This window comes from Anas platyrhynchos, chromosome 18, assembly GCF_047663525.1.
Source record: "Anas platyrhynchos isolate ZD024472 breed Pekin duck chromosome 18, IASCAAS_PekinDuck_T2T, whole genome shotgun sequence".
Lineage (NCBI taxonomy): Eukaryota > Metazoa > Chordata > Aves > Anseriformes > Anatidae > Anas > Anas platyrhynchos.
The window spans coordinates 10,845,868-10,870,740 of NC_092604.1; the positions used below are offsets into that span (position 1 = coordinate 10,845,868).

General features: G+C 56.7%; 1 protein-coding gene and 2 long non-coding RNA genes across 8 annotated transcripts; 1 reads left to right on the forward strand and 2 right to left on the reverse strand.

The window, feature by feature from the left end:
• Nucleotides 1–1,212: 1,212 nt before the first annotated feature.
• SH3GLB2 (SH3 domain containing GRB2 like, endophilin B2) lies at nt 1,213–23,411 on the forward strand. Of its 6 annotated transcripts, XM_027470645.3 has the most exons (12): nt 1,219–1,497; nt 8,651–8,792; nt 9,129–9,257; nt 10,425–10,558; nt 11,029–11,121; nt 14,551–14,613; nt 17,787–17,810; nt 19,839–19,928; nt 20,132–20,232; nt 20,526–20,540; nt 21,071–21,335; nt 21,966–23,411. In XM_027470645.3, the coding sequence occupies exons 1-12, from the start codon at nt 1,435–1,437 to the stop codon at nt 22,071–22,073; spliced, it is 1,227 nt and encodes a 408-aa protein (XP_027326446.2). In that variant the 5' UTR covers nt 1,219–1,434; the 3' UTR covers nt 22,074–23,411. The 6 variants fall into 6 exon arrangements, with proteins under 6 accessions (XP_027326450.2, XP_027326452.2, XP_027326446.2 ...); XM_027470649.3 differs by lacking the exon at nt 17,787–17,810 and having other exon boundaries at nt 1,213–1,497; XM_027470651.3 differs by lacking the exon at nt 14,551–14,613 and having other exon boundaries at nt 1,217–1,497.
• LOC119718720 (uncharacterized) lies at nt 2,406–11,588 on the reverse strand. Its single transcript, XR_005269826.2, has 2 exons — nt 11,008–11,588; nt 2,406–6,449 (listed from the first exon to the last, which is right to left on the reverse strand). It is a non-coding gene; the product is annotated as an uncharacterized lncRNA (long non-coding RNA).
• On the reverse strand, nt 12,583–17,035 carry LOC139999007 (uncharacterized). The gene is made up of 2 exons (XR_011803965.1): nt 16,678–17,035; nt 12,583–16,583 (listed from the first exon to the last, which is right to left on the reverse strand). It is a non-coding gene; the product is annotated as an uncharacterized lncRNA (long non-coding RNA).
• Nucleotides 23,412–24,873: the final 1,462 nt, after the last annotated feature.

Genomic DNA, 24,873 nt, shown 5'->3' on the forward strand with positions numbered 1-24,873 from the left:
CGGGGGGAGCACGCAGCCAGACGCCAAGGGAATCACCCCCGGGGAAAGCACAGCCCTGCTCAGCCCGGCTTCTAGGGGCACCCCATGGGGACGTGGAAGCATTGAGCAATGCCCTGCACCCCGTGAGGCTCTGGGATCCCAATGGGGTGCCCCATAGCAGCACCGCAGCGTGCTGGGGCTCTGCAAGCGGGGCTCCCCGAGCTGCCTGAACCACTGCAGTAGCTCCCTAAAACACTGCACCCCTGCAGCAGCCCCCTAACCCCATACACCAACCCCTTTAAACCCCCCACATCCCTACAGCACCCCCCTAAACCCTACCCCAACCCCCCTAAACCCCCTCAAACCCCCTGCAGCATCCCCCTTACCCCATACCCCAACCCCTTTAACCCCTTTGTATCCCTGCAGCACCCCCCTTAAACCCCTTTAAACCCCCTGCACCCCTGCAGCACCCCCCTAAACCCTGCACCAAGCCCTTTCAACCCCCCTTAAACCCCTTTAAACCCTCTGCACCACCCCCCTACCCCATACCAAAACCCCTTTAAACCCCTTTAACCCCCTTGTACCCCTGCAGCACCCCCCTTAAACCCCCTTTAAACCCCCTGCATCCCTGCAGCACCCCCCTAAACCCTGCCCCAACCCCCTCAAACCCCCTTAAACCCCTTTAAACCCCCTGCAGCAGCCCCCTTACCCCATACCCCATCCCCCTCCTCCCCCCCCGGCAGCGCAGTGGTACGGCCCAGCCCCCTCCCTCCCTGCCCAGCCCCCTCCCTCCCTACCCAGCCCCCTCCCGCCCGGGCCGCACCACTCACCGCGGGGGGGGGGGGGACGGGGGGTGGCCGCGCGCTGCCCCCCTGCGCGCCCCGTTCCCGCCGCCGCCGCGCGCCATGGCCGCGGAAGGGCAGCGTCTCCTTCCCCCGCGCCGCAGCCTACCCTGCCCGAAGCCCCGCCCCCTCACCCCCCCTCTCAACCAATCAGAGCGCAGCCCGGCCCTCCGGCGAGCCAATCGCCACGCTTCCCTTCCAGCCCGGCCTCAGGCTGCGGCGGAGAGCGGAGGGCGGGGCGAAAGGCGGGGCGGCCTCCCATTGGCCGGCTCCTGACAGCTCCCCCCCCCGCCGCCCCCGCGCGCCTTAAAGGGGCCGCGCCCCCTCCCGAGCCGCCCCCGCCCCCTGCGGCGCCGCCCGGTTCCCGGGGCCCGGTGCGCGCCCCGCGGCCTCCCACAGCCTCTCCCCACCGCCCTCCCACCCCTCTCCCTGCCTCTCACCCTCTCACCCTCTCCCGGACCCCTCACCCTTTTGTGGGCCCCGCCTCCGCCCAGCCAGTGCCCTTTTAAGAGGCCGCGGCGCGGTGCTATAAAGCCCGGCCGGCGGCGGCCGCGGGGACAGTGGGGGCGCGGCAGCGGCGGTGACAGCAGCGGCCCCGGCCCCGTCCGCAGCCATGGACTTCAACGTGAAGAAGCTGGCGTCCGATGCGGGAGTCTTCTTCTCCCGAGCCATGCAGGTGGGGGCCGGGCCGCAGCGCGTCGCCATGGCAACGGGGGGGGCTGGGGCCTAGGGAGGGGGCCTGGGGCCTAGGGAGGGGGTCCCAAGGGGGCCCCCAGGGCCTGGGGTGGGTCCCAGGGTCTGAGGGGGGGACCCTGGTGTCTGAGGGGGTCCCTCAGAGCTTCACATGGGCCTGGGGGGGGGTCTCTGGGGCCTGAGGGGGGGTCCTAGGGTCTGAGGGGAATCCTGGAGGGGTCCCAGGGGGGTCCCCGGCGCCTGGGGGGGGTCCCAGGGTCTGAGAGGTGGGACCCCGGAGTCTGAGGGGGTCCCTCAGGGCTTCAGTTGGGCCTTTGGGGGGTCTCTGAGGGTGATGGGGGCCCCCCCAAGGACAGAAGGGGGCCTGATAAGAGGGTCCCCAGGGCCTTGGAGGTCCCCAAGGTCTGAGGGGGGACCCAGGGACCTGAATGGGGGTCCCAGCCCTGCCCCTGTCAGCCCTGCAGCATCCTCCTCCCTTCCTCCCCTCCTGTCTCCCAGGCATGGAGCATCCCTTGCTATGCCCTGGGATCCTGGGGGGAGGATCCTTAGAAATATTGTGGGTTTAGCACGGTTTTGTTGTCATTTGTTTCGGTTTCCAGCTGGAGGAAAAGTTGTAAATAGGCATTTTGGGGGTGGCACTGAGCTGCTGGCTCTGGCAGCGCAGGCTGGCCTGAGCTGCAGCCCCTGAACGGGGACCTCTGGGTGCTGAGGGCTCGGAGCCAGGCTGGGGAACCCCCAGCAGGAACCCACCTGAACCCCACTGCTGCTGCCACTTCCCTGGGGTGACAGGGGAGGGTGTCCAGAGCTTCCTGAAGCTGGTGGTGCAAACGGACCCAGAGATGCTTCTGACCCCTGCATTGAGGGGTTGGGGGGAAAGAAGCATACAGAGGGTAGGGCTTGCATTGTAGTGGTCATTATTTAAAGTACAGATGTATTGCAAATAGCTGCTCAGCTAACTGGCTGGGCAAGCGGCCAGCCCCGTTGAGGACCTGTTCCTTTTCGGTAGGCAGATGTGGTAGAAGCCTTTCACGGGTCGCCTTTCAGTCGTGCAGGAGCTCCAGGACCCCCCCCCAAAACACAGCGCTGTTAGAGGTGGGAAGGAGCCGCTGAGGCTGAGCAGGTAGCACCTCGCTGGAGTACAACGGCATCAAAATCATCCTTCCCTAGCCTGCTGGCAGCACCTTGCTGGGGCTGCAGTGCTGTCCTGAAACCGTAGACTGAAGAAACTTGGCTACCCGTGAGGAACGAAGCGTGCAGCAGGTGCTGAGATGTGGCTGCCGGCTCCGTCCGCTCCCCAGGCGTAAGAGCTAGGAAGGAAAACTGCTCCTGGCCAGGCAGGGGAGGAGAAGGGAAGCAAATCGGAGGTGGTTGGGATCCTGCCTGAGAGCTCCAGTCCAGCTGGTGGCTTCAGGACCGGGATCCTCTTCTACCCGAGGTGTGGGGGTTGACAAAAACAAAGCAGCGCTGCCTCGGTCCAACCCGTCTGTGCCACGGAGTAATCCTGGCTCGTTTAGGAATCGCTCTCCTGTAAACAGATCGCATCTCCTGTAATCGTGCCGGTGAGTCATGTGTTAGGAACAGAGACATATTAACTACAGGTGCAAAATCAGGAGCAGATGGAAGGCTTAAAGATGCTGTTCTCATGCAAATGACCTTGGTGGCAGAAGAAAGGCAGAAACGCTGCACAGAAATCGTGTGTTTGGAAGGCTCATTGTACGACTCTGATAAGTGTTTCTGAGCTTCAAGGCGTAGGAAGGAGACAGGCATGGGAACAGCGTCTGCACGCCGCTTCTAGAGCAAGGAGGCGTTTATAAATAGCGGCTTCTGCCTGCTACACCTACTCCACATCATCTTGGACGCGACGATTCGTGTGACTAATTAAGGTAGTAATTACTCGCAACAAAATGGTCAAGGGGGGAGACGCCTCGCCGAGGCAGAGCCCCACCTCCTGAGATGTAATCCTGAGGAGAAGTGGAGCTGTTTGGGGCCGTCCCACACAGCCCTCACTCAGCAGGGGCGAGCATCGCCCCGTCACCACCTCCAGGAGCCAGAGGTGACAGCCGAGGCCTGCAGGGATCGGGTTTGTAGCGTTCTCCTTGCCCAGCAGATCTTCCAGGGGAGGAGAATGGCCTGGCTGGAACGAGCTGCGTTGTCTGTAGCGCCGGGGATGCTCTTCCTCAGCTCCAGGCATTTCACAGAGCGATGCTTTACGGGAACTGCGGCGAGCGGGAGATAAATGGACTGGCCATTATGTGCGGTGCTGCTCAGACAGCATTAGCTGTTGCTGTCTGGTGGAGACGTCTGGCCAACACAAGGAGAGCTGGCTGGCACTGCAGGAAGGGCTGTGGCTGTAGCACTGCTCGGGTAGGGGGAAAGGAGGCAGAAGGTGGTCAGACACCCCCCTGGGGTCGCCTCCAAGAGCCGTCCTGGTTTGAGGCCTGTTGAGTACAGCCTGAGGTGAAGAGCAGGAAGGATTTTAGGCCTAGGTTTAACCTGGCTCGTGACAAAACTCAAACCATCACCACCTTTACGTGGCTTTTTGTAGCTCAGGCAGCAGGAGAACACAACCTCTGGTCACCTGCTCCTTCCAGCTACCAGTAAGTGGGCTCGATCCCTCAATCCCAAACCTGCAGAGAAGGCGATGATGGCAGCTGCAGCCTCCCTCCAGGAACCGGCGTCTCTTCCTCCAAAGTAACGGTCCGGGTGCATCTGTTGCAGCCAGGCTCTCTCAGGGAGGTCTGGCAATCACTGTGGGTTTCTGTCTCCTGTCACTTCTGATGGAAACTTGCTCCAGGCAAAATTGCCCGAGCACCAGTAGAGCTTTTGGGTGCGTGTCCCCCTGCTAATGCAGTTACCGCTGGCACCTGGAGGTTGACTTGTTCTGGCCTGAAGCTCCCAAGGCAAGGCAGCCTTCCCCAGCTCTCCAAATCTGGTGATGAAAGAGACCTGTCCCCTCTGCTCGCTGCCCGTGCCGGGGTTAATGCCTTGCCTACTGGACACCTTCAAATTCAAGACCCCGGGAGGTGACTGAAAGGAAGGGTTTTGAAGTCAAGAGGTACAGGCCGGGTCCTGTTTCCGTTTGAAACATGTCTATGAATCCACAAGGGCAAGATTTTTTTTTTTTTACTTTCCTAAATGCTTTGCTCCTGAGTTAACAAAGCTGTCCTGCTAATGGCTTCCTTCTGTCCTCTAACACAGTTCTGCTTGGCTCGCAGCCTGGCTGCCCTGACTCCCGGTGACCAAACCCTTGAAGCACACCCTGTGTCTGTTCCAAGGCAGCAGAGATCCAGGTAGTTTTTAGATGCTGACTAAGTGGCAGTGGCTTCTTTCCTACTGCAGCCCTGTACAGGGGCTGAATCTGCCTCTGCCCTGCCTCTGAGCACCAAAAGAGCGATGTTCCAACAGCCTGGGCGCGAGGGAGCTGTTAGGAGGCTCCAGCAGCCCCAATCTAGTGGCGGAGGCAGCAGACATCTCCCGGTTTCGGGTCTCCCAGCCTGGGCCTGCTGAAGGGGAGAGGCGTGGAAGGATCACACGAGCCTGGAAGAGACAAGGCAGGGAGGCTGCTCTGCGTGAAACAGGCGTGGAAGCAGTGGGATTTCATCCCCTTGGCTTAGAGGGAGGAAGGCACCAACGCTTCCAGCAACAAAAACAACGCGTGTGGGATCTTCAGCCCTAACCTTGGGGGCCTCAGGTTTTCTGATATCAGAGCTGTAGTGCAGAGGGACGCATCCAGCTCTGCTCTGCTCTCTCACCCTCCTGGCACCCCAGCTGTGCCTTTACCAACTCGTGTGGGGAAAGAGCAGCTTTCCCCCAAGCTGTAACTGCTGGCAGCTGCCCTGACTGCAATCCGGCACGGCTGTGGCTTTTGCAATCCGTGCCTGTTGCCCGAGTGTTGCTCTCCTGCTCCATCAGCCTGCCTGTCCCCTCGGTCCCTGAGAACGCCTCCAGCATTCCTGCTGGCCAGCCAAGCCTCCCGGAGGAAACCCAACCTTTGGCTGAATTATTGATGCCCTGGAACGCAGCGTGACTCTCCTCTTCCTGGAGAGTGCGAGTGGCACTCGGCTAAAGGCTGCCCTGCATTATTAATCGCTTCTTCAGCCTCCCTGCACAAAACCAGGGCTGCTGCTCAACTGGGTCAGCTTCAGGGACCAGCAGCAGCCTCTCCACATCCTGACCCAGCCTCCCTGAGCTGCTCCTGTGGAACCAGAGGAGTTTTGTGGCAGCAGGATTGAGGAGCTCGAGGTTCTCCCCTGGCACTGTGCTCACACAGGCTCTGCCTGCCCTGACTCTCCTGGGTGGGTATGCACCAAGCCATGCGTCAGCCTGGTATGAGCAAACAAGGCTCCCACTTGTAGGGTTTGGGGTATTTGGAGCTGTAAGAACCATCAGTGCTTCGGGTCTGGGAGCAGCAAGACAAAATATTTTTAATCTGGCTTTCTACAGTCAGGAGGAGGGACTGCACGGCGAGCCTGGCTGTTCCCCTGCATCTCCCAGCCTCACAGGGGAGCTTTATTTCTGTCCAGTGGGAAGCAAAAATGCAATCAAATCTCTGAAAGTGTTATGAAAACAAATTCCTAGCAACAGAAATCCTCTAAGTGCGGAGAGATGGAACAGGGTGGGTTCTGCTCGAGCAGGCAGACTTCATCACAAGCTGTTCTTCCACCCTGCTCTCCCCTGGGGACGTGGACTTGGGCAACCAGCTCCGAGGATCAGCTGAGACCTGTTGCCACCTGAGATCTCAGACCTCCACTGGCAGCAGCTCGTAGGATCAGGCAGTGTAACTTACCTCTAATCCCCTTGGCTGGCTGCGTGTTCATGAGAAGCTTCATCTAACCCTGCTGGAAGCTGCTCCTGGGAGCCGTGGCTCTGCTCATCCCAGCACCTGAGGGCAGGTTCCCAGCGACACGGCGTGGGCGAGCGAGGTCTCTGAGCCCCCTGAAAGTCACAAGAAGGGACAGGGGAGCTGGGGCAGCATTGAGCTGGGTGAGGGAGGCACGAGGGGAACGAAGTGGGAATGGAGCAACAGCCTCCCGTGCCCTCGCACCCACTCTGTGACCTTCAGGCTCTGCCTCGCTGCTCCGAAATGAAGCCTGAAGAGGAGATTTTGTGACCTGCCCAGCTGGAGCTGCGGGCTGTGACTCACGTTCCTGGCAGTGAGCACGATGTGTCCTCAACCCTCTTGCAGGACAAACAGCTTTGGTGACCGAGTCCTGGCCCAACGCTCTGCGAATAACCACGTTTCCAGGGCACCGGGAGAACGGCTGGCCTACAGAAAACAGCAGCAAAGTGCAAGGAGGCTTGTGAACATCACAAAGCTCCCCAGAACCGAGGGATTCAAGAGCCTGCCGACGGCCCTGGGGAGGGCTTCAGCAGCGATCTGCTTCTGCAGCAATGCTGCGAGAAGCTGACTCAAATCAGCTGCTAGGAAATTGGGTTTAAGCTTGACAGCTCCAGGGCAGATGCTGGTGCAGGACGTCAGAACTGCAGGAAGAGGAGCTGGACTTGAAAGGGAGCTGAGTTCTCAAAAAAAAAAAAGCTGCCTGGGAAAGGGGGGCAAGGGAGACTGCTACGCTTGCATCAGAGAGGCTCGGCGTATTTAGGAGAGCTCTAAACCAGCTGACTCGAGCCTCAGTGCCAAATACCTGGGAAGCCCCAGTTTGCTGCATGGCAGTGACTCAGCCCAGCCTGGCAGAGCCTGAAAACAGCCCTGGGCTTCCCACAGCCACAGAGGAAAAGATGCTTCAGCTGCTCCCTCGGGTCTGATAGCTGCATGTGTCCCCCAGAGACGATGGCAGGAACCAGGGACCGAGCAGCACAAAGTCCTCGCCTCCATCACCTCCTAAGTGCCTGCTTCTTACCCCACAGGTCACGGTGTAACCATACCTGCAGGGCTCACGTCTCTCTGACCTCCAGCAGCCTTTGCACGTGGCTGATAATGCGGCTCCTGAGCGCTGCTCCTGGCCTGCTCTGTCTCCCTTTGTCCCCAGCGCTGTGCTGGGTGCACACAGGGCTCGGGGGTAGGCTTTAATCTCCTGGCACCTGGCTGTGCCAGGTCCTGATAGCTGAACGGGAGCACCTGAAGCCAACAACAAGGACTAAAAGGACAAACGGGACCTCTGTGAGGTCCCAAGGGTTCTTTTATCATGATCCAACAAGATCCTGGCTCCATCAACAGCAGGAAACTGGGCTCAGAAAGATGCTGAAGCTGGTCAGCTTCTTGAGAAGAACGAAGAAGGGGGGTTAGGAAGAGAGGGAGGAGGCTCTTCTCCCAGAAATCTCCCAAGGAAGCAGCAGGGGGTGTCCAGGCCACCCGACACTGCCCCTCCAGGCTGGCAGGTTGCATGTCAGAGGAGTTGCACAGCCTGCGCTTCTCTGCTGCTGATTTCAAACTGCCAAGAAGCAGGGAGGGAGGGAGAGTCAGTCCTCTGCCAGCACAAACCTGAGGGCTGAGAGAGGTCTGACACCGTTGTATTTCTCTCATGAGCCTGTGTCAGAAGCTGTCCAGCCACCACGTCTCCTAGAGGAAGACTTGAAGAACCACCACTTGCTGCAAGCATTTTCATCAAAAAAGATGAGTTTGAGCCTCCTTAAACCCCAGGAGCTCAGCCAGCAGCTCGGACCCTGTCTCAGGGCAAGCACAAGCCCTGCAGGTGTCCTCTGTGTGCTTGTCTAAAGAGATAAGAAGTCGGATTTGGGCATTTCTGATCCCAGTGGGTCTGCAGGACGTAGAATTGCTTAGGAGGAGGTAAAAGGAGGCAGCCCAGTGCCTCATTTGGAGGCTATCTGTTGCTCTCCAGCATGAAGCCACATGTGTATTTAAATAGATCCCTCACAACTACAGCATTTTTTACCATGCTACTTGCCTTAATAAAAGTTACTTATTCTGGAACACCTCTCAAACCCGGCCTCTATTTTTAGCTCAATGTTTGTTCTACTCATTGGTTTAAAAAAAAAAAAAAGCCTTCCTCCACTGAAAGATGCCTGGGAACAAAGAAAGACGCTTTGAAGGCTTTTATCTTAATTTTAAGATAATTGCATAAGACAGAAGCAGCCTCTCTAGCTCTTAATGGCTCTGTAGCACTTTATAATTTTGCTGTGGTAGAACTGAACTTCTAACAACTACCTCCTTTCTGCAGTTTACAGAAGAAAAGTTGGGCCAGGCTGAGAAGACCGAATTGGATGCCCACTTTGAAAACCTCCTGGCCAGGGCAGACTCGACGAAGAACTGGACAGAGAAGATCTTGCGCCAGACTGAGGTCCTGCTGCAGCCAAACCCCAGTAAGTCCAAACCTCACTGCTTGAAGGACAACCATTGTTCCTATCTCACCGTTAAGTCATGCCCTCTGGCAGAAAGCCTTGCTGATTGGGGCTGCAAGGAGTGCGTCTTTGTGCCTGTCCTTCATCCCCTCATGGCTGAAAGGTGACCGCTGCTGCCCCACACAGCTCCCGAGGACAGGGAAGGACGGGGAAGGTGGCCAGAGGGAGGGGACGCGTTCTCCCAGTGCTGCTGTTTGCTGCCCAGTGCATGACTGAGGACTGCAGGCCACGGTGAAAAGTTCCCCGGGCCCCTCCTTCACCTTCCTCCTGTAACCACCCGTGGTATCTTGGTTCCAGGTGCCAGAGTAGAAGAATTCCTCTACGAGAAACTCGACCGCAAGGTGCCCTCCCGGGTCACCAATGGGGAGCTGCTGGCGCAGTACATGACAGAGGCAGCCAACGACTTCGGACCGGGGACACCTTACGGTAAGCCAGCCTGGCTGAGCCCCAAAAATCATCCCCCCAAGAGGGTACCCCCACTGCCCTTCTGGTTAAGGCTTCCACAGTAGAGAAGGGCCTAGCACAGGGGCAAATAGACCACCTGGAGGAGGAAGGCAGACTTACTCTGCAACAAAGCATCCTCCAGCCTTGTGGGGGACAAGGGACAGGGGGCTCCCCAGCCCTAATGCAGTCCTCAAGGCTGGCAGAGCAAGAGAGGAAGCAAAGACCCAGGGTAGCCAAAGATCCAGGGAGCCAGTGGAACTGGTTACAGGATGCAGAAACCATTGTGTTATTGCCATGGCTTTCTAAATTACCCCGAACAATGACTTGCACTGAATGGTTTTAGCTTTGTCAAGTTTGAGAATTACTTTTTTTTTTTTTTAAATCTGAAGTGGTATCTAGTTGTAGTTTCTCTAGGCTGTGAACAGAACTGGCCTTTAAGTGTGGCTTGCAATTAGAAGGGAAAATCATTTCTCCAGCAAGAGAACAAGAAAACAGCTTTGGGAAGGTTGGTGCTTGGTTACAAGCTTCAGAAGGCCCCTTCCTTATCACCCAATGCATCTTGCTGCTCATAAATCCTAGCAGTTCCCCCTTCCTAAGGGAATTTAGGGCTTCTTTAAGCAGCAGACCTGCACAGAAGCACTGCTTGAACTTCCAACTGTCCTTGCTTCTGCCATAAGCTTTGTTGTTGCTCACCAAATTGATCGTTGTTCAATAGTGAATCCTGTTGCAGGCAGAACAGCTGTAACTGCCTCTATAGGCAGCGCTGCCCCAGCTGAAGCCTAATCGACTCATTTTTTCTGCTCTGGTGCTTTTCAATTTGCTGCTCTGTTCCTGTGCCTCTGGTTTATGAGACAAAGATCATACTGCCCAAGCAGGTGCAGCAGCAAAAGAACAGCAGTGGAATAAGTGCCTCAGCAGGCAGATAAGATCAAAGCTGCACTGGGAGTGGTTGAGAAGAGGCCAGAAGCTGAAGGCAGGCTGGTGGTAGGACTGAAGCTGCTGTGGTACGGGCACGGTCACCTTGTCCAGGCATGGTACACCGTGCCTCCTGCTCCACAAAACTGGAGCCTGGTAGCACTGGGGGAGTTGGCTTAAGCCAACACAGCGTTAATCGGTTTCTCCTGGAGTTGAAGGCTGCCATCATTGCAGGGAAGACCTTGATAAAAGTTGGAGAGACTCAGAGGCGCTTAGGTGCAGCGGAACGGGACTTCATCCACTCTGCCTCCATCAACTTCCTGACCCCACTGCGCAACTTCCTGGAAGGGGACTGGAGAACCATTTCTGTGAGTATGGTGGCAGGGAAGGGCGGCTCATCACCTCGCTAGGGAGGAGGAGGGCAGGGGGAAGTGGAGACAGTGCTGGGAGAATGCGTCCTCCTTCCCTGGGAGAAAGGATGAGCCCACATCTCTCCCCTTGGGGAGCACAAGGAAAGGGAAATGCCAGTCCTAGATCTGCTCAGAGCTCCCTCTGGGTTGTTGTCTGATGTGGGTGAGGATGGCACCTCCTTTCCTGACCCCTGCAGCTGAGTGGGCACTCCAAGCCCTCAGGCTCCCCTGTCTCCAGAAAGTTACCCTGCATCCCTCGCAGCCATGCCCCAAACTCCTGTTAGCAGGATGAACACAGCAACTGCTTCTTTCTCACAAGCACTTTTTGCTTAGGAGATAGATTTGATTCCCAGATGATCCCTTGACCCTTTCCTTTCCCCAACAGTTCCTAAGCAGCCTGCTCTTACCCCATTTTCTGTCTCTTGCAGAAAGAACGGAGGATCCTGCAGAACTGCCGCCTGGATCTGGACGCCTGCAAAGCCAGGCTGAAGAAAGCCAAAGCTGCCGAGGCAAAAGCAGCGGTAACTCTTTCCTTCATTCTTTTCTGTCCTTCTGACCCCAGGGTTTGGCTCACACGAGCAATGCCATGAGCTCTCTGGATAAAAATCAGGCTGCCCTACGACCTCCTGGCTCTGGCAGGCATGGGTGGGAGGATTCCTAATCTGGTGTGCAAGGGAACTGGGAGCAGGAGCCCTGTGCCTGTTCCTCAGATGCCCTCCCATGGGAGAGTTGTTGAAACAAACAGTTCTGAGCTGCCAGAGGCTGGAAACTCACACTTACCACGCTGCTGCCACCTGACTGACAGTGGTTCCTGGCTGTTCAGTTACTAGCTGGGTGATTTGTGCCGGTAACGACGAGGCTGTATCCTCTGAGGACTTGCTAAATCTCCCTGGGGATCTGGAAGCAAGCCAAGAGAGAGCTGAGCTGGAAGGTGCACAAGAGGAAAGCACGCTGGGGCGCTGCAGGACTCCTGGGATTTCAGCCTAGTTGTCATTTGGCCAACCAGCTCCTTCCCAGGTGGAAATGCTGGGGGAGCTTGTAAGGGGTGGCGAGGGTCGGGCTGGCCACCAAAAAGCCCCTCCTGCAGCCTCCCCATTCACATAGGTGGCAGTGCTGTTGGGTTACCTGCTGCCTTGCCCTCTACCTTTGGAGGATTCGTGGCTGGCAAACCAGCAAAGCTCCCAGGTCAGTGCAGAAGGGACAGGCAAGTCAAGCAGCGTCCCTGTCCCCAGGCCTGAGCAATGGGAGTGTGGGACAAGAGACCTCAGGAACGTTCCCCGGGCCAGGTCAGGTCAGACCCACCAAAGGTACCTTCAGGAGCCCTCCCAGTGGAAGCAGCGACCCTTATTTTATCCTAGGCTTAAGTCAGAGCAGGAATTCAGACAGCTTGTGCGCTTCCTCCCTTTCTGCCCTCTTCCTCCTCAACTTGCTTCCAACATGAAGCGATCCCAAGGGCTCTCAGCTGCAAACAAGATCCTTGGGTGAGGGACTTCGAAGTAGCTAGAAAAGCAAAACCTGGTCTCCCACTGCAACTGCAGTGCTGGAGTGCTCCAGGTAGGACACAGAGCCAGCCTCAAGGCTTCCAAACCTTTGAACAGCTCCTTGATATAGATCACCACAAGAGAAAAGCAACCTCAGCTGCTTTTTTTGAGCACCCAGCTTAGCCTGAAGGTGAGGTCCGTGTCCTCAGGGTGCCTCACTGACTACCAGGGGACGAGGCAGGAGTGGAAGCTCCCAGCACGGAGGGCTGGGCTGCTGCCTCGGCACCAGACGTGGTAGCTCATGGTTAGCCCACGGTGCTCCTGCAGTGTGCCTGGAGTCCTGCGTCACCTCTCCATCCAAGCTGCCTCTGATATCGCACCTCTCCCAGCTCACCTCTCTCTTGCTGCTCCTCTCCTTTGGGTGCAAACCTGTGTTCCTACAGCTTCTGTCTCTGAGTGTGCTGCTGCCCAGCCCCCTGAGCTGCTGTCCGATTGTCTGGGCTTGTGCATTTCCCTCTGATTTTTGTGCTTTGTCCTTCCTGTTGATGCTGTTTTGTTTACTAACCTTTTTTGTTTTGTTTCTTTGTGATTTGCTCAGTGTGAGGGAGATGTGAGTATTGACTGTGCTAACGGTGCTGTGATTTTCTTTACCACCTCTCATTGTCTCTTACCCATTTTAAATGAAAATTCCTATTTTATCTCCCTCCTCCATCAGGACCGGCCCTGCAGCATGTACTGCTCAGGGCCCTGGCTGCCAGGGGAAGCGGCCCTAGAAAAATGGGAGCATTTATCAGCTGCCCACAGCCCCTCTGGAGCATGCACCCAGCTCCATCATCGCTGCTTGCAAGCAGTGCTCGAGGGGCTCACCTAAAAACCCCCTCAGGCTCCTCTGGCCCCAGGCAGGAGGAGGTTGGGCTGGGCGGTGAGTCCCTCCCTGGAGGGGAGGCAGCCTGGAGACAATGACAGGCAGGTGGACCTGGTTGTGGTGCTGTGCTGCCCTTCAGGCTCAGGGCTCTGCCCATTTTCACCATTGCAAGAGTGGAAGAGGGAGGAGGGGAGGGAGGGAGGGGTTCTTTGTGCCAACTGCTTGCAAATACAACTTGCCCATGCACAGGAGCGCAAGAGCAGCTTGCCTCCTCCATCATCCCATGTGCTTTGACTAGTTTTGGGACTCACCGGAGAGCAGGGAACGGGAGGAGAGGTTTCTTAAGTTGCTCGTGATTTAAAACTAACAAATATCACTGTGGAACTCCTCTCCCCACGGGGAGGAGCCAAGCCTAGCCACTGCACTAGCCTCAAATTTCCCTGGTGCATTCCTCTCCCTGCACTCAGGTGTGACTTGTAGCAGGAATCCCTCCTCCTCATTCTGTCCTCCTGCTGTTCCCAAAACTCCCAGAGGGTTTAACCATTTCTTCTGGCTGGGACCACAACGCCTGCACTTTACCCACCAGTCGCTCATTCCAGCAGGCTGCTCGGGGCTGCTGCAGCTCCCAGCAAACCGGGGCAGCTCGTATAAGTAGATCTGGGTGAGCTGCAAGGAGATTAACCCGGGAGAGGAAACGTGGGGCCCGAGAGGCTTAGAGACCTGTCGGGGTTACAGCGGGGTTGTGCGCCAGCCTCGTGCCCCAACCCACTGCAAAATAAAGGAAGGAGCAAGCGCGCTGTGCCCTGATGTGAGCTCTCAGGTTGGCTGAGCTCTTTGGGGGATGCTACAGCCAGGGGCTGGTCTAGGAAGAGCTGAGAAGCATTACAGCACAGGGCAGGGGCTTAGCTGTCAAGAAGCTGGCTTGTGGGGGGGTTTTCTGGCCTCTAGGCTGAAAGCTTGCACCCTGCCTTTGGTGGCAGCCAGGCCTTGGGTTAGATCTGCTTTGATGGAGCCGTGCCCTGAGCTGAAAAGAGCAGCTCTGAGCCTGGTAGGGAGAAACGTGCTGAGAGGCTCAGTGAGAGCGACAACAAGTAGATGGCTCTGTAAAAGGCACCGTGCAAAGCATGCTCCGAAAGTCAGAACACCCAGTTCAAGGACAAGGCCCCGTGCAGGGACATTTTAGGGCTGTAGGTGGGAAGCCAGGGAAAAGAAAGCCCTGCCCACTGGACTGGGCCAACGTGAGAAGAGCAACCTGCTGGCTGCCAGGCAATGGGGAACATTTGGGATTGTGCTGCCTCATCGCTGCTCCGACGGGCTGCTGTAGGAGCAGACAGCTGTAAGTACAGGCAGAGTTTCTGTGAGTAGAAACTCCTGCTGGTAGGTCCCAGGTGTGCCCGCATGAGCCAGTCCCCTCCTCTCGCTCCGTTTCCCACCTGGGGAGAGTTTCCAAGCACCCCTGCCCTGACTGCTGGGAGACTTCCCTCCTGCCACCTGGGAATCTGAGCTAAGTTCCCAGAACCGAGAGGGGAAAAAAAACAAGAGTCCCTCTTACTCCTGTCGACTCCTCTGCGTGACTTGTACATGAAACTCTATTCCCCTACTAGGCTGTGCCTGACTTTCAGGAGACTAGACCTCGTAATTACATTCTCTCCGCCAGCGCATCAGCGGTAAGATTGCTTCCCCCTAGATGTTGCCTCTCCAACCTCTTCCTGCCCCTCTCTGCACCTGACAAATTTAGCCCCAGCGCTCTGCTGTTTTCAACATTTTAATGTGACATGGGATGCCTGGAGCTCCTCTGCCTCGATGTGAAGTCACCTTTCGAGGGTGCACTGGTAGGATCTGGCAGTTCTGCTGCTTGGGTCGCTTCACTTTCTCTCCCAGTCTGTTCCCACATTTTTAGTGGCGATCTTCTGACAGCATTTCTATTGCTAGAGGAGCAATTGAAAGGACAAAAAACCTCACAGGTTGGTCTTTCTGGATGGTCCCAACCCTATACTGGCAATACCATGTGTTACTGCCTGCTCAGTGCCGTGGCTTCAGTGCTCAGAGGCTTTCTAGCCAGTCAAGAAAAGCAAAGGTGGAGGCGTCTGTGCCACCCTGACTACAGGCTTGTCTGTTCTGCAAACAGAGGTCCTTTATTTTGGCTTCCAGTTGGGGCCTGCCCTCCTGCTGGCAGCTCCTGGTGGCTGCCACCCAGGCACGTGCTGGGGGTGGGTGAATAGCCCGTCGCATCTCTGCTGCGTGGTTGTGCTCCAACAATCGACTTGCTGTGCTGTGTTCATGGCTCCCCATTGCACAAGGTCGCATTTCTCGTTAAAATGTTGAAAACTCACCATCTCGCTTCCTCGGCAGCGTTCAGAACAACACTGATGCCTGTTCGCAGGGCGATCTGGTACTGGGAGGGCTGGGGAGGGCAAACCAAAACACGTCCCAGCAGCAGGTTGGATGTGGTTAATGGGCAACGCGTCCTAGCATCAGTGTTAGTTCCCAGGGGTACCTGTCCTGACCTTCTTGAGAGTGATGCTGGGATCAGAAATAGCTCTGCACAGAGCAGAGATCTGCCCCACCAGGCGGCTGGCTGGGCCAGGAGACTCCTCGGGAGGAGGCTGATGCTGAAATGCTGCAGCAAGCGCTGCTCCCAGCTCTCCCAGCACGCGAGGAGCAGCCAGGGGCTTCTCTGCTGGAAAGGTTTGTGCCAAGGACAGCGCAGGAATTTAGTAACGGACTAAAACCTGAGCCCTGGGAGAATCAGAGGAGAGAAACTGCGCTCTCCTGGCCTCCCAATAACTCTGACTGGACCAGAGTATCCTGACTGCCCCCTGAAGGTCTCCAAAGCAGACCTGAAGGCATTTTCGTATCGTGTACTGGCACCTTGAAGGGTGCCCAGATGCTCAGCTGAACACCTCTAGTCCTCACCTAGCTGCAAGCCAGCCAAGTGCAGTAACGCGACTGGGGAAGCAGATTTGAGCTCTCGCTAGCCCACAGGTACCTGGCACATCCGTGCCTGCTTCACTGCTCCCTCTTCAGAGCTCCGCTGGGGAGGCTCTGACAGCCAGGATGACACCACGGGACACAGAGCCAGGCTGCAGGAGACACCAGCTCAGGGTAAGCAGCCAGCCCTGACCTCAATCCCATTTGCCAGCTGCACAGGAGCACCTGTGGCAAGCACTGCCCCTGCCAGCAGTGCCCTTGGGGCTCCCAAAACACCTCTGAGAGGTTGCAGCTGGTGTCTCTGACTCACAGAACAAGGGCTAAGCCCGGGCTGCTCCCCAGCTCAGCCCTGCAGCAGCCCTCTAATCCCAGCATTCATCCCAAGGGGTCAGGCGCCGCAGCGAGCTGGGAGCATCTCGTGCTGTTGCTGTGCTTCTCCTCCAGGCCAGAGGCTTTCGTGCCACTTCACTGCCAGCAGGCAGGCTGCAGAGCAGCTGCTGCTAACCTTGCTTTTCAGCTGGTCTCTTCTGGGGCAGGGCTTGCTTGTGGCCGGGTAACAGCTTGCTCTTGCAGGGGAGCAAACAGGTCAGCTCTTTCCTGGGCCATAGATCCTCGGCAGGGCCTGAGGAGCTCTGATCGTGGTGCTAAACTCCCATGGTTGTTGTTTCGGAGAGGTGGGTAACACGGTGCTTCTATTTTTCCCCTTCTGTAATGGGGCTGGAATTAGAAAGAGCCGGAGCCAGGCCCCATTTTTGTACAAGATGGAAGCTGAGGAGCTTTCTCCTCTCTCCCACACTGACCTTTTGTTTGTGTGTAAGGCAGCCGTGGGCTGTGTCGGCCTCCATCTCCCTTCCCCTCAAAGCCTGCCACTTGCCACGCTCTGCCTTCCCAGGAACGACTCCGAGAAAAACATACTGAGTACCTGCCAGAGGGTTCCTCTGGCTCCAGCTGGGCTTTCTTTTGCCCCTTTCGTGGTCTGAAGTGTTTCTGACTAAAGCTGCATGGTGCCTTCGCCCAAGGCCAGACCTGGGCAAAGCTGGACCCCCAAGCACCCCAGGGTCACAGCTGGGGAAGGGGACTGGCTGCCCAAACCCTGCCCAAACGGGGAAAATGGGGAAGAGGAGCCGGCTGGGTACTCACCAGGTAGGAACTGAGCCTCAGACCAGGCAGCAGAAGCTAGAAAGGGACCAACACCCCCAGCAGCTCCTTATATCAGCTGCTGAGGCACTGCACCTGGGGCCCAACCAGCCCCAAAACACCACGACACCCAGCACCTGGCCCAGAAAACGGCTCCCAGGTGCTTTTGGGGCAGGTTGAGCTGTGCTGCCTGGCTGCCGAGGACCTCTGGGCAGGCCCAATGTGTTTTTCTACCTCTCCCCTCCCTTCCCCAGTGCTGTGCATGACCCCATCACTCGTTTCGTGTCCCGGAGCCAGATCCCAGCAAGCAGCTGGCGGGACCGTGCTGCCCCAAAATGTGCCCTGGGGGGGTGCTGAGGGGAAAGGGGAGGCCTGGGGGGGAGCAGGAGGAGGGTGGGGAGGAGAAGGAGCCGCTTTTTGCCTGGCTCAAAGGCAGCACCCAGCCATGGCTGGCTGGCTGCAGGCTGCCTGGATTACGGTCCCATTACCCTGAGCTCTTTGAACCGGTGGGTGAGGAACTCTGCTTTAGGCTCCCAGCAGCTCCCAGGACTTTATTTGTGAGCTGAGCAGCCTTCCTCCCCGCTGTGAAACTGAGCTCAAAGGTGCAGGACCGAGGCCGAGGGGCAGCAGCCCGGCCGCTGCTGCTGGGTGAAGGGCGAGCTCGTCCCCGGAGCCGGCCCGCGGCGCGTCCTCACCGCTCGGTGTTAACGCCCGGTGCTTCTCGACGTCTCCAACACTGATCTCCTTTCCTGTTGCTCTGTGGCCCCCACAGCTTTGGAGCGACGAGGTGGAAAAAGTAAGTACCCGGCCGCGACCGCGCTCGAAGCTCTGCGGGTGGCGGGGAGCTGCCGGCTCCGTCCCTCCCCGGTGCGCCCACACGAGGGAAAGGGGCACGAGTGCTGCCAGCCCCGGCCCCCTGCTGTAGCTGAGTGGTTTGATGTGATGCTGACAGCAATTTGGGAAGGGGAACCCCAGCCCCATGGGCCAGTCGGCCACACCGAGCATCCCGGGCAAACTGGGAGCGTGGGACGGGATGGGGGCAGCGCTGGGAGCCCGGCCCTGGTGCCTGGGAGCAGAGGTGATGTGCTGCCACGTGGCTCAGCTCTGCTCCACCTCTGCATGTGCCTCGTGGTGGCTTCTGGCAGCCCCTTAGTGCTCGATCTGGGGTCCGAGCAGAGCTGGAGCAAGGACTGAGGGGCCTCATGAACAGCCCCCGCTGATGGGAGGCTTGGAGCCTGTTGTGGAGCCCACTCTTAACCCTCCTGAGGGGGTCAAGCCCCAGGTCCTGCTCCTTTCCTGGGCTCCCCGATGGGTGCTGACTCCTCCAGAAAGTGTCTGGGAGGGCTGCCAGCGGGCTAGGGAGCAGGGTGAGCACTGCGGGGGGCTCCCAGAGGCACCTTTTGGGATCCCGGTGCCTTTCTTAGCGCAGATCCCCCCAGCCTGAGCTGCGAGGTGGGAGTTTGGCACGCTGCTGCATGCTGTGCATGATGGCATCCCACTGCTGCCCCGCTGTGCGCATCGGCAGGGCAGCCTGCCTGCTTCTACCTGTGCAGCCCCTCGAATGAACTGACTGCGGGCAGCTGGAGGCGTGCAAGGCTCTGTGCCTCCAGTCCTGGTTGGAGAGACCCCGGCGTTGCTGCTGCTGGCCACAAGTTTCAGGCAGCTCTGCTGCTGCTGAGGGCTCTGCTCAGCGGAGCAAAACCCTTGGTGTTTCATAGGGCCCTGCACTACCAGTTCCTGCTATCTCCCCCTCGTCTCCTTTAAATAATCCCTTTTATTCAGGGGATGCGAAGAAACAGATCAGTTGTAGCTTAAAATAGATAAATCTGATTAAAGGGCAGTGGAAGCATCTCCTTGGTGTAGCCGGTGCGTACCCCAGTGCTGGTACACACTCCCCCTGCCCAGGAGCCCCCGGGGACGCTGCTCAGACACAGCAGCAACCTCACCCCTTGTCATCAGCCCCCTGGGGACAATTTTAGCCGTGTCCCTCCTGTGCCAGCCTGCTGGCACCGGCACTTCAGGCATCTCGGGTGCTGGGGGAGCTCGGTGAGCTGCAGGTTCTCCAACCCCACTGATCCTGTGATGCAGCCGGGCTATCCGGTACTGCAAAATTGCCACTGGAAAGCTGCTGGTTGCTGCTGGGGGAGGAGATGTCTGCCTGGGGAAAAGGTTTTTGGGTGTCAGTCTGCCTGGAGGGGGGCAGGGCAGCAGCCCCTCTTCTTGGGACAAACTGCAGGAGGCTGCCACGTCCCCAGGGCCTGCGTGGAAAGGAGAGGAGCTCTTGTTCCCAGAGCTCCACCACTGCGTTTCGGAGCAGTCTGGGACACGCTGGCAGTGGGAATGGTCCTGCTGCCGGTGCCACCCCAGCAGGGCACAGCCACGGTGTGCAGCTCCGGCTGCCTGGTTCCTGGAGTCCTCCCCCAGGCAGTAGGACAAGGGGGTAGCACGGGTCTGGCTTCCTGCCCCTCTCAGGACTAACAAAACCTCTCCAGCTTCACGGTCGGGTCTTGCAGGAGCAGGAGCATGCTGGCTTGAAGCATCAGGCTCGGGCTGCCCTTCCCCGAGCTGCAGCGAGCACTGTAGGATTAATCTGGTTTAAACACAGCCAGAGCCCTCTGGAAGCTCAGCCCAGGGGGTCCCGTGCCTGCTGCTCGGTGTCAGAGGTGCATGGGGAGCCCACCGAGCACCCTCATCTCGGTGCCAGAAGGGAGGGGGGTGGAGGAAGAGGAGGAGGAGGAGGAGGAGGAGGATGTTCCTCTGCCTGGAAAAGGCAGAAGAGGGGCCCGTGCCATGGCTGCCTTGCACACCCGGTCTTGTTTTGCAGGCAGAACACGAGCTGAGGCTCACTCAGACCGAGTTCGACCGCCAGGCAGAGGTGACCCGGCTCCTGCTGGAGGGGATCAGCAGCACCCACGTGAGTCTGCCCGGGGCCCTGGGGAGGGGGCTGAGGGGCACCTTGGGGCCCTGCAGCAATTCCAAACTCGGTGAATGAGCCCACCCCGCTCAGCCACGTCTTAAATCCTGGGCTGTGCTCCTCTGCTCCCCTTGGGGCAGGAGCTGCAGGACCAGGGTTCTGTGCTCCGGCCCCCAAACTCACTCACGCTCCCTCCCATCCAGGTGAATCACCTCCGCTGCCTCCATGAGTTCGTGGAGTCCCAGACCAACTACTACGCCCAGTGCTACCAGTACATGCTGGACCTGCAGAAGCAGCTGGGCAGGTGAGACCGGAGGCTGCTTCCACCTCCCCAGGGGTCACGGGCTTCCTAGTTCAGCCTCCGTCCTCTTGGAGAGAAGCTTCCACAAAATGGGTTAAGCCGCACTGGAGACAAATTCCTGATACCAAGCGAGGGGCCCGAGGGGCTCAGCCAGCAGTAACCGAGCTGGAGCTGCTGGCTGCATGTCCTGGCTGTGGGTAGGGCTGCCCTGCTGCCACGGCACGGTGGGGCTGACCCCAGAGGGGCCTCTGCGTGCTAACTCACCGCTCCTGTTTCGTTCTTTTCCATGCTTGCAGCTCCAAAGGAGAAATGTAAGTATAACGTCCAGCTCTAAGAGCTCTATACCTCAGCCAAACTGCATGCAGGCTTGCTACGATGCCCAGAGCTACACTCCCCTAGCATGGGGGCAGACAACCACAGATAAATGCGACCTAGCTGCATTGCTGGCTCTATCTGGGAGCCCAGAAAGCCAGGGAGCCCCCAGTTGTGGTATCTAGCTTAACAGCAACAACGAGCATCCCAGTCCTGAAGAACGAGCAGGCCAAACACCACGTGAGAGCAGGGTGAGGGTAGGGCAGTGCAGAGCCTGAAGTGACACCTGCCCAGCCCCCTGGTGCCACCCGATTAGTCTCATCCTCTCTACACGTTAGGTAGCAGTCCTGTACCAGGGAGCTGGAAGAAAAGTAAAAGAAATTCCTGCTGGGCAGGCTCAGCACCTGAGCACTGAGCGCATTTTCCCACTTGAAGGGCAGTGTGGACGTGTTACAGCGATGCTGAAGGGAAGAGCTGTCCGGGTTCCTCACGCTGGAGCCTAACTGAACTCTTTTTCCTCCTGTGTAAGATTTTCAGGCACCTTCGTAGGGAACGCAGAATCCTCATCTCCTCCCCCAGCTGCTACCTCTCCGCCAGCTGTCGGTGCTGCCACTCTCCCTGCCGTGCCCACCATCCCGGTTGTGCCCACAATTGTCGGGGTGCCCAACACCGTGGCAGAGAGCGTACTGAACCCCAATGAAGTCAAGCCTCCTGCCAGCGGCACGCGGAAGGCCAGAGTCCTGTATGATTACGAAGCAGCTGACAGCAGTGAGCTGGCACTCCTTGCAGACGAGGTTGGTGGTTTTTCTTTGCATCAAATGTTGTTGTTAAGTGCCCAGCAGCAGCCTCTTGGTTACTCTGCCTGACCCTAAAAGCCCCGTTTTATGGAACTGATAACAGAATCTTTTCCTTACCCGTAGTATCCTTTGCAGTGAGTTTGCACTCAGGGCCATTTGCTGTTTTAAGACTTGTACAGGCTGTTGTACCCAGCTAACAAAACACCCCGTTTGGTATCTTCACTGAGACCCTCACACCCAGCTAGTTTATGGGATAAGCTACTGCCTGGAGACCTGGTCTAATCCTGCTGAGAACGAAGGAAATTCAGCAAGCTGCAAACTGTTTTAGTGACCAGCCTGAATTTTTGTGTCCAGAAAGGATGGTGACATAGCAATATCAAGCCACCCGGTATGCAAAAATACTTTTAAGTCAATTTGGAGAATGAAAAGGCAGCAGGGACATCGATGGGCAATAGATCTTCTGTTAGAGCTGCAAATAGTTCCAGGAAGGCTCCAGGGGAAAAGTGCAGATGCCTGCTAAATAAACTTTAGGAATTAACTTGCTGTTCTTTTGGGTACACATCTGACTGCACTTCTTGGCTCTGCGTGCAGAAGCAGGTCCTGTTTCATGCTGTCTTCTCTCCCCAGATGATCACTGTGTACAGCCTGCCAGGCATGGACCCAGACTGGCTCATAGGGGAAAGAGGGAACCAGAAGGGGAAAGTTCCTGTCACTTACTTGGAACTGTTAAGTTAAATGTCTCCGGGACGCAGAATGTACACGCGGAATGCACCCCTCATCTCCTGGCACTTCTAATGCGGATTTCTTCATCAGAGCCCATTGCTCTCGTCAGGGCTGACACTCCATTGCTAACATGGGAATTGCGGGAAAGAAGTGGTAAAACTATGACAGGTTTTGGGAAAGGGCTAACGGCACCCGCGACTGAATTCATTAACGACCAGTGCAGCCTGCTTTGAGGTTAGTCTTGTTGGCGCAAGATTCCTTGATTACTTTTTCTACCCTGCCCTAGTCTTGTTTATCACAGTGGCTTTCCCAGGGCCAGCAAACTGTCTCCTTCAGCAGCTGCTCATGGAGTTTAAGTTAATTTCCCTTGTGTTTGGTGTGGGTTAGTGCCTGTCTGCCCCTCCCATCCTCTCTGTTCTTCAGCAGTAGAATTGCCTGAGTCAAACCATCAAGCACTCCGCTGGGGAAGCGTCCCGCACGATCCCTCTGAGATAGTCTGGCTCTTAAGGCAAAAAGCTGAATTTAAGAATTAAGAGCTGGTTAAACCCAGCTGGGATGCCAGTAACGCGAGGCTTTCTAGGAGCCATGCTTACTGCAGCACTGCCTGACGGCTTCCATCTAGAACTGTCCTGTGAAGCTGGAAGGAAATCCCTCAGTCGAGACCAACCTAATAACACAGAGCCTGTATGTCAAAAAATGAAACCTCAGTACAAGGGACCATGCATCTTGCTTGCATTTCCTCCGAGAAACTGCTCTTGGACTGCAAAGAGTTTACAAGCCTTTTTACAAGCTTTGCTCCCTGTGTTAATTGTCCAGGCTTTTCTTTCAGTGCATCTGTTCCAGGCATGTTTTAGCCTGACCTTATTTTCACCCGAGATCACTGATTTAACTAATACCTTCCCCTCCCGTCTCCGCAGTGAACAGACTTGGTGCATCGCAGTACAGGAAGGAGTAGCCCCACTTGCTGTTATCTCCAACGAGCCACATCCACATCTAAACAATTCAGGCTGCCCTTGGTGTGTGTGGTGGGGTAGCTCGAAGGGAGCGGTCAGGCGTGTATGCATTTTAATCCTATAATGCTCTTTTTAGCTAGAGCTCCACTAAGGGACTGCTGTTGCTGTGTAAGTAGTTTCCCACTCAAGCTGGCTCGAAGAGAAACTCACCGGCACCAGGTTCTCTGTTCACTCCCTCCCCTTCGGTATGTCAGAACTACCCTTGCTTGTTTATTGATCTTTTTGCACTTTCCCCCACTGGTATTGTGACCACTCTAATGTAACAGGGCACTGAGCGCCTGTGTATGTAGGGCTCATGGTTTTCTGCACTTATTTGCCAATAAACAAACTGCCTGACCTCCTGCCTCGGTGTCTGGTGTGGGGTCGGGGCTGCTTCAGCCGTGTGACTGCAGCTCGTAGGGACAAGCAGCGCTGTGCCGGGGCAGAGGGATGCAGGGCGGGTGGGAGCTGTGCCACGCTGTGATCCCGGCCCTGGAAGCTGGGTGTAAAAGCAAAGCCAAGCTCCTGATCCTTCCTGAAACTCTCAGCGTGCCTTAAGCTTGTTAATGTCTTTCACTCCCTTGCCGGATGACACATCCGAGTTGTACTACAGATTCGTGAGTTTTAAGAAACAACAGCTCCTCCTTAACCTGAAGCAAAAACAGAGCAGCAGCACCACTTTAGCTGCTGGGAGACTGCAAGCACGATTCTAACTCTACCAGCCCTTTTTGTTGTTATGGAAACCAGATCGGCTGCTAATTTAAAATCCTAAAGCCTTGTCCCTAGCACCCAGCTTGGAAAGGAGGCACGGAAGGAACTCCTGGGAAAAGAAGCTGTTAAAATGCTCTGCAATGTAGCAATAGCTCTGGTTTTTACTACTAACAATCTCAAATGGAGTTCATAGAGAATCAACCTCTGCTGCCATTTCAGGGAGCTTTACAATAGCAATTACAGTTTCTGTAGATCTTGCACCTGCCCCTTCCCCTCCTACTGTGCGTACCTCTCCCCCAGTACGGTGGCATCCCTGTTACCCCTCTCCCCAATACATTACAGAAATAACAGCTTTAGCACAACCAGCAGCGGCGCTTAATGATGCAGAAAATGTTGTCTCGTCCCTCAGAACAGCCAGGAAGCCTGCCCAGCACCAGCGCTCCTTTCCTTCAGCGGCAGAGAAAGCAAAGGAAATCCAGTGCTGCTCCTAACGGGTTTGGCTCCCTGATAAAGGCTACGCTCCTGTGCTGCTTACAGGCAGGTGCACGCTCTGCTTAATGCCATTCCCTGCCCCGTTGTGCACAATCAGAGCACTGCCACATCACGCCCCTCCCTGTCAAAGCAGCTCACCTGAGTTTTGGGGAGGTAATCAAGCCCCTCTCCCTTCTAAGACAACTTTACTCCAGCCAGTTAGTTCAAATCTCTCCAAAGCCTCCAGGGCAAGTAAAACTAGATCAAACAAGTGCGACAGAATTCCACTATCACTTAAAAGCTTACAAGGAAACTAGAACAACCCTCAAAGCAGCATCATCCAATTTCCTCACTCTGGTCTCTTAAAACCAACAAAATTAAAAAGGTTCTGACTGGTGAAGCAATCAAGGGTCCCTTTAGGAAAGAACTGGTAGATCAGTAGCTCACAGCTACATTCAAATTTAATTTCTTACCTCAGAAAAGTCTGTCTAAATTTCAGGCTTTATTTTAAGCAGCAGTCACTGACCTTCTCGTCCGGTCTCCATCCCATGCTGAGCCTTGGAACCTTCAGGAGTTTGAGGGAGAGATGAGAACACGACAGAACTTCGCTGTAAACACCTCCAAGGCTTTCTTCCAGC